Source organism: Martes martes (genome assembly GCF_963455335.1).
Source record: "Martes martes genome assembly, chromosome: 1".
Classification (NCBI taxonomy): Eukaryota; Metazoa; Chordata; class Mammalia; order Carnivora; family Mustelidae; genus Martes; species Martes martes.
In genome coordinates, this window is record NC_137888.1 from 203707034 (window position 1) to 203714907 (window position 7874).

Genomic DNA, 7874 nt, shown 5'->3' on the forward strand with positions numbered 1-7874 from the left:
TGCTGCAGGAAACACTCGGCTGGGGCCCCGCCAAGCCAGGGCAAGGGGGTCAGCCAGGCCAGGCCGCCCAGACGGGCCAGTCTGCAGGCCCCAAGGAAGCAAGGACATCCCTGACCCTCAGCCTACTGGCTGGGCAGCGGAGATTTGGAAAGCAGGATGACACCAGCCCGTCCCGGCAACCACAGGATGTCTGAGTTTTGGGTTCAGGAGACAGACCTCTCTGAATCCAAATCTTGACTCAGTTGGTTTCAGCCTCCATTTTCTCATCTGAGAAATAATCCTTCTAAACTTTCTGGACTCGTGGGCACAGGTCTGACTTTTGGTTGGTCTCTTCCTTTCAGAGTGTCCCAGGATATCATCCCTCCAGCTGGCCCCCATGACCAGCCCTGCTGGTCCAGAGAGACCTTTCCATCATGGGATCTGACCATGTCCCTCTCTGGTTCACACACCCGCTGTGGCTCCCCATTACCCTGGAAACAAAGTCCAGTTCCTCAGCTCTCTTGTGTCCCCCTGCTGCCACCCCCCAACCCTGCTGCCCCCACCTCCAGGGCAGCTCTTGCCTCCAGCTGTCTTGGACCTTTAAATCTCTGGCTAAAAACTATCTCTTAATTTGAGCTCTCAGACTAGAATGCCTTTTTCTTCCTCCTCCAAGGCCCGCCCCCAGAGATCCCTCCTCCAGGCAGCCCTCTTGATTGCCCCAGGTATTGTCCTAGCTCCTGCAGGGAGCATCCCCATCTCCATCCCTGACCATGTATCTCTGACTCCCCCAGGTTGGTGGCTCCCCTGGGGGCAAGCAGGGACTGAGTACCTGTCAGGGAGTGGTTGACAGACCACCTCTCTGACCTTGTGGCCCAGCCACCGGGTGAGGTTCTGACTCTTTAGGGATTTCCTGTGACCTCTATAAATAATCCCCATGGCTGCTTCCCACAAACCACCTCACCCTTCTTGGAAAAAAGGGAACATAGCCAAGGACCTCAGTCCAGCTGTGGGCCAGGGCCCGGGGGAGGTGGGTGGGGCCCAGGCATCCTACCCCAAGAGCGTCTCCCTCCCCACCCAGACACTGCTCTCCCCTCCTCAAAGCCCTCTGGACCCTCCTGATGTGGAGAACAACTGGACAGCCAGCCCCACTAACCCTATGGAATTGCGCCTCTCCTCTGGGCCCGTTTGTATTCCCAAAAAATAGATATAATAACAATGTTTGTGGGCTCAGCTCACCGAGTGACCCTTTCCCTCCAGGAGCCCTCCATGCTGCATCAGCCCCAGCTGCTGAACAAGCAAACAAATCGGTAGTGATTTATTGCAATGAGGTCCTTGAAGATGCAGGCTCAGGAGCCCCCCTTTGGTGGGGGGGGGGTGGTATTCTAGATGCCTCCTGAACATTCTCTTCATACCTTTTGTTGGCCCTGGATACCTCCCAGCCTCTGCTCACAGGTGCCCTAAACCCTGAGAGCTTTTATCTTTGATCATTGGAGGTAGGACTCTTTTTCTGATTCTGGAAGGGATTCTGACCCTATTTAAGATTGTTTCTGGGGGTGCCTGGGTGGCTCAGTCCGTTAAGCATCTGCCTTCGGCTTGGGTCATGATCTTGCGGTCCTGGGATCAAGCCCCGCATAGGCGGCCTGCTTGGCAGAGGGCCTGCTTCTCTTTCTCCCTCTGTTGCTTCCCCTGCCTGTGCTCTCTCTCTCTCTCTCTGTCAAATAAATAAAATCTTTAAAAAAAAAAAAAAAGATTTTTTCTGCCTATGGCAAGGGACGTTAACCATTCACCAGCTGCCAGGTGGGTGTGGAAGCCTGGATCCCAGGGTCCACAGAGGGCGGAGCTTTGATGGGAGCTGCCGGGACCTTCTTTTGTTAGAGGAGGGCGCCCTCTGCTGGTTCATCACCAACATATCAGGGGCCCGTGAGTCTCAGGGTCCAAGGCCTCAACACTAATTCAAAGGGACACATGCACTCCTGTGTTCACAGCAGTATGATCTACAATAGCCAAATCATGGAAGCAGCCCAAGTGTCCGCCAACAGATGAATGAAGAAGATGTGGTGTATACATACACAATGGAATATCATTCGACCGCGAAAAAGAATGAAACCTTGCCATTTGCAATGACATGGATGGAGCTAGAGTGTATAAGGCTAAGCGAAATAAGTCAGAGAAAGACCAATACCACGTGATTTCAGTCATATGTGGAATTTAAGAAACAAAACAAATAAGCAAAGGAAAAAAGAAAGAGAGAAATCAAGAAACAGGCTTTTTTTTTTTTTTTTTTTTTTTTTTTTTTTAGATTTTGTCAGAGAGAGAGAGAACACAAGCAGGGGGAGCGGAAGGCAGAGGGAGAAGTAGACTCCCTGCTGAGCAAGAAGCCCCACGCACGATTCGATCCCAGGACCCCAGGATCATGACCTGAGCCAAAGGTAGTTGCTTAACCAACCGAGGCACCCAGGCGTCCCCAAGAAACAGACTTAACTATAGAGAACAAAGGGTTGGTTACTGGAAGGGAGGTGGGTGGGGGGATGGGTGAAATACGTGATGGGGATTAAGGGGTGTACTTGTCATGATGAGCGCTGAGTAATGTATGGAAATGTTGAATCACTATATTGTATACCTGAAACTAACATAACATTGTATGTTAACTATACTGGAATTAACATAAAAAACTGAATAAAAGAAAGCATCCAAAAAAAAAAAGAATCAAAGTCCTATTAATCAAGATCTCCCCCCTCTTCCTCCACCCATCTCCCTCTTCTCTTCCCTGCACTCACTGCTTCACCCTTACAGGCCACCGGCCACCTCGATATTCCTTGAATACATCATGATGTTCCCACCTCAGGACCTTTGCACATGCAGTGCCCTCTGCCCGGGACACTTTCACCAACCTCCTCCATCTGGCTTCCTTCTCACCATTCGGTTCTCAGTACCAATGTCACCTCCGCAAGGCAACCTGCCCTCACATCCCTGAGCAGGCAGGTCTCTTCATCATAAGCTCACACAACAGCCATTAGACCTCACCATCAGGTACTAGGTCTCTAACACGGGCAGGGGCAGCACCTGTGACGACTGGTCCCCTCTGAGTCCCCAGCATCCTGCACTTGGCCTGTTGCACAGAAGGCCTACAGCAAAACTCAGAATGGAAGTCTGAACAAACCCATGTGCAAATCCCAAAGCTGGGGTCGTCCAGCAACTAAATAATTCTCTGAGCCTTAGTTTCCTCGTCTGTAAAACTGTAACAAGATACTTATTGCATTGTGCTGTTATGAAAACTCAATAAAATGATGTGTGCGTAGGTACTGAAAGAATGACTGCGTAAGCTTAGAGGCCACAGGGGCCCAGGATCTTGCAAGTCTCTTTTCAAACATAAGAGGCAAAGCTTTAAGATTAATACCAAAAAAGGGAACAACTTGCAGAGCAATAAACATACACTTTATGGACAAAATACAAGACAAAACATATTTTACAGGTGTATCCACAAATAAACAAAAGAGCAGAGAGAATTCTGGACCAACACAAACTGTGACCCCAAGGGATAGGGGGAGGGGGATTTCCATGTTTAAGCATTTCTGAATCACCTGAATTTTTTTATATTCCTTTAGTATTTGCAAAGTAAATTAAAAAACGCAAAACAAAGATCCCTGAGGCCCTCCCACCCCATCCCAACCGTCCACTCCTACTCCCCCAGGACAGGAAGCCAAAGGGACCTCCGTTGAGCTCCACTCCAGGGCTGGAACCCCTAGCACGGCTGGCCGTAGCTTAGTCACTGCCAGCAACAAGGAGCTCACCATCTCTCAAGGTAGCACTTTGGCTCATGGTTCTGGGGTCAAGTTTTCTCCTGGAGATGAGATTCTCACTTGGCCTAAGCTATTCCCACATGCCTCAGGGCTTCTCACTTGCCCACGCAGAAGTCCCGGAAGATGATGTCCAAGATCTCCTCGGTGCCGCCTCCGCCGGTGATGCGGCCCAGGTGACCCCGGGCGAGTCGCAGCGCCTCAGCAGCCAGGGCTAGGTCTTTTGTCTGCCTGTAGTGGCCGAGGGCATCCAGGCAGCCCTGGAGATGATGTTGGTGCCTTGCACGCGTCAGAAGTGGTGGGCCTGTGGACGGGTCCCCACACCTGGAAGGGAAAAAGGATGAGGTCTTTCTCAACTTTCTCAACTACCATTGAAGGGGGATCATCACTTGCATTTTGTAGATCCAGAAAAAACCTTGGGGGGCAGGTAGGCAGCCCAAGCCAGTGGCTCAGCCCTGACTTGAACTTGGGTTGAGGCAGGCTGAGGGACAGGGACGGGCGGAGGCGGGGCGGGGGAGCCGCTCACACTTCAGCCAGCTCCTTCCTCAGTGCCTCCAGGAGACCATCCAAGCCCTCTCCGGTCAAGCAGGACAGCAACAGGTGCGGGGGCAGGTTGGGACTGGGGTCTGGGCCCCCTGGAGGCAGTAAGTCCGATTTGTTCAGCACCAGCAGGAGGCGCTGGCTGCTCTCATTGGGGCTCCCAGCGCCTGCGGGGGCGACAACGGTATCCAGGAAGTTGCAGCTGGATGGAGAGGCGAGGTCAGAAGCATCCAGCACCGCCAGAATGAGGTCAGCCTGCTCCAGCCTGGGGGAACAGGGAGAACCAACCAAGGGACCCCGGAGTTGAGTAAAGGCATAGGGGTTGGCGGGGACCAGAGAGGCAGGGCTTGGCTCGTGGGGCGGGGCGGGGCTGGGCTTGGCACGTTGGCGGGGCTTGGCTCGTGTGGGGGCGGGGCAAGACAGGGGGCGGGGCAAGCCCAGAGCGGAGGGGCAGGAACAGGGGCTGAATTTAAATCTCGGCTTTCCCCCACATCAGAGCCCCCACTCGAGAGGCCTCAGCAGTCTTTCCTGATTCAGGAGGGACACAAAATAATTGCAGCAAGGCGAAATGGAAGTGGAAGGGCGGTTTCCCCATCCCACCACCCTATCAGCCTACCTCTCCCTGGCACGCCGCACGCCCTCCTGCTCCACACGCCCCACGCCCTCACGCAACCCCGCCGTGTCGCTCAGCAGCGCCGGGAATCCGGCCAGGTCCACCGGGATCTCCAGCACGTCGCGGGTGGTTCCCGGCTCCGGGGATACTATGGACACAGGCTTCCGGCCTGGGACGGGATTGGGGTGGATATTATCACGAAGAGAGCGGGGTGGAGACCATGGAGCCTCCCTGCTGGACTTAGTTTTCATCCTCCTCACTCCTCCCGCCCCGCCCCCGACACTAGGCCCCGCCTCCGCCTGCCTCCCACGCACTGAGTAGGTTCACCAGGCTGCTCTTGCCAGCGTTGGGGGGTCCTGCGACCACTACGTGCGCTCCTGAGCGAAGCCTCTGCCCGCGCCTGGCATCTCGAAGATGTGCGCTCAGTGCCAGCTCCAGCTCCCGCACTTGGCTGTCAGCTGTGGATGGAAGAAAGGGAGGGGAAGGAGTGGGGCCTCCGAGGGCTATGATGCCGGGTGTCCCCAACCCCTAGAAGGACCCACCTCGCTCCAGGACGCCCTCCTCCAGGTTGTCATCCTCACCAAAGTCGATATAGGCCTCCACATGAGCCAGAGCCTGGGGGATGAAGGGGCGGAGGTGGTGATGGGGTAACCCAGGAACCCACCCCAATGGGCCCAGGTCGAACCTGACCCAAGGGACCAGACCGGAGGCGCATGCACAGGAAGCTCCCACGCACCGAACGGGCAGGTGAGGTCTCTGAGGCAGGGAATGGGCGAAGAGGGGGCTTGCCTCAGTGAGAGTCTTTGCCCAGCCATGGCAGAGGTGGCCCAGTTCCCCGTCCAGCTGCCTCAGTGCCTGCCGCCGCTGCGCCTCGGTTTCTGCGTGAATTAGATCTGCCAGCCCCTCCACCTCGGTCAGGCTCAGCTTCCCGTGAGCGAATGCCCGCCTGGTGAACTCACCGGCCTCGGCCGGCCGCAGCCCTGGCACACTGCCTGCGGGGAAGGTACTGGGTCCTGAGCTCCCTGGCCCCCATCCAGGTCCACTGGCAGAGCCAGACTTCGAACCCAAGGCTACAGACTCACCCAGGGCCTGCAGGACGCCACTCACCACCGCTGGGCCTCCATGCACGTGGAACTCCGCGCAATCCTCCCCCGTGAAACTTTGGGGACCTAGTGTGGCGAGATGGGAGTCGAGGAGAGTACGGCTAGGCAAACGCCTGGGGGGGTGGGGGAGAGGAAACTGGGTCATGAGAGCTACAGTAGGTTCGGGATCTGGAACCCCTCACCTGGGAACCAGAGCACCAGCGCGCGGTCCAACGGCTCCCCGGAACGGGGGTGGCTGAGCAGGCGCAGGCAAGCGCTGCGAGCCGGGGGCAAGTCCCGGGGCGCCGTGAGGCTCCGGAGGGCGTGGCCGCTGGCGGGGCCGCTGGTCCGGATCACCGCGATGCCGCAGCGGCCTTGGCCGGAGCTCAGAGCGAAGATAGTGGCCCCGGAACCGGGGGCCGGGGCGCCGCTGCCCTGGCGCGTGCACGATCTGGGACTGGAGAGAAGAAGAATCAGTGCCTCTGGGAGCCTCTGTTGCCGAGTGGCACGTGGGTAGAGCGCTCGATGTTCGGAAGATGGCCCCGGTGGAGGTTCTTAGCTGGGGGATGGGCAGACTGGAGCGTCTGAGCCAGACGGTGACCCGATTGAGGTCTCCGGGAGCAGAAGTTGACCCAGATGTGGGTCTGCGACAGGGGGATGGATATATTGTGAGGGTGAGGGTGCTGATGTCGAAGTGTGATCCGAATGGGTACTCTGAGGCCAACAGATGACCAGATGTGGGCTCTGCGGCAGAGGGATGAACGGATTGGGGCTTGGGAAAATGCGAAAGGTGGCTCTGCCCCCAGGGAACTGGGACCCAGATCCCAGGGAGAGGATTTGAAGCCCAAGCAGCACCCCACGCTGTCACACCCGTTTCCCGTATCGCCCCACCTGCGAGGCCCACGTGCGGCCCGGGCTACTAGGGTCCACAACCCCCGCCACATGGATTCACAACCAGCGACCCGCCTACCCTCTCTGCCTGGGTGGCTTCTAGTCCTGACAGAAGGCTCCACCCACTCCGCGGCGTGACTGGTAAAGTGCTTAACGACTCTCGATTATCATTGGGCTCCTTAGGAGGCGTACGGCCCACCCTCTGAAGATCTTCGTTTCTATTGGCCAGTGGCAGGGAAAGAGGCGGGGAAGGGGCTGGACGCGGGGGTGCAGCGAAATGGCGTTCCCCCGGCAACATTAGACCGAATTTTTAGGATCCTAGAACCGCGGGTATCCCAGACACCGGAAATGAGGGGTGGGAGGAAGAATTGGGTTTGGCCCAGGGCCGTGGGAATTACACCGAGGCGAGGGTTCCAGCCCCGTATTTTCCATCTGGCCACTTCGTAGCTTTAGGCGAAGCAAGAGCATCTCAGGGGCGGAGAGGGATGAGTTCCGGGAAACCCACGCCCTGGCCCTAGTAAAATCTTGTCCAAATTTCTGGGAAGATTCCTACCTGTGTTCCCAGAACTCTCCCTGTTTCTCGTCTCTCCCCCGGCTTTCCCTCCCGCCGTTCCCTCCTCCCCGGATACCCTTCTTCATTTGACAAACTCATCCTCAGGACCTAGCTCCAAGGTCCCCTCCGACAGGACACCTTTCTGGAATCCCCAGCACAGCCCTCTCTGCCCTCTAGCCTTTCCTGGCCCAGGCCTGCTCCTGCAGAGCTGAGTGTCCGGTCTGCCTCTGGCTCCCCGAAAGCGAGAAAGGGGAGTCTCAGGGATTTCTTTCAGGTTAACCCAGGACAGAGCAGAATAGCGGAATAAAGCGCTGATGGTGGAATTCCAGACACTGGCTGGGCGGGGTCTCCGCGGGCTCTTTCGCACGGACAATTCTCTGGTTCTTGGACGGAGCGGGCGGGCGACGCACTTGTGCTTG

General features: G+C 56.7%; 1 protein-coding gene across 4 annotated transcripts; it reads right to left on the reverse strand.

Annotated features, from left to right (window-relative positions):
* Window positions 1-3398: 3398 nt before the first annotated feature.
* Window positions 3399-7476, reverse strand: GTPBP3 (GTP binding protein 3, mitochondrial). 4 transcript variants are annotated; one of them, XM_080805446.1, is made up of 9 exons: window positions 6982-7476; window positions 6215-6468; window positions 6037-6098; window positions 5719-5921; window positions 5472-5544; window positions 5244-5387; window positions 4933-5098; window positions 4303-4581; window positions 3399-4100 (listed from the first exon to the last, which is right to left on the reverse strand). In XM_080805446.1, the coding sequence occupies exons 1-9, from the start codon at window positions 7198-7200 to the stop codon at window positions 3875-3877; spliced, it is 1626 nt and encodes a 541-aa protein (XP_080661572.1). In that variant the 5' UTR covers window positions 7201-7476; the 3' UTR covers window positions 3399-3874. The 4 variants fall into 4 exon arrangements, 3 of the variants coding, with proteins under 3 accessions (XP_080661572.1, XP_080661573.1, XP_080661571.1); XM_080805447.1 differs by having other exon boundaries at window positions 6012-6098; window positions 6903-7065; XR_013966951.1 differs by having other exon boundaries at window positions 4303-4483; window positions 5472-5921.
* Window positions 7477-7874: the final 398 nt, after the last annotated feature.

What these genes read in the sequence shown, in the direction of transcription:
- GTPBP3 (XM_080805445.1), bottom strand. Translation starts at nt 7,200, where the DNA reads ATGTTGCCGGGGGAACGCCATTTCGCTGCACCCCCGCGTCCAGCCCCT. An exon ending in AAGCCACCCAGGCAGAGAGG is followed by an intron (nt 6,469 to 6,981) that starts GTAGGCGGGTCG and finishes TCTTCTCTCCAG; the next exon opens with TCCCAGATCGTGCACGCGCC. An exon ending in AGGAAGGAGCTGGCTGAAGT is followed by an intron (nt 4,101 to 4,302) that starts GTGAGCGGCTCC and finishes TTTCCCTTCCAG; the next exon opens with GTGTGGGGACCCGTCCACAG.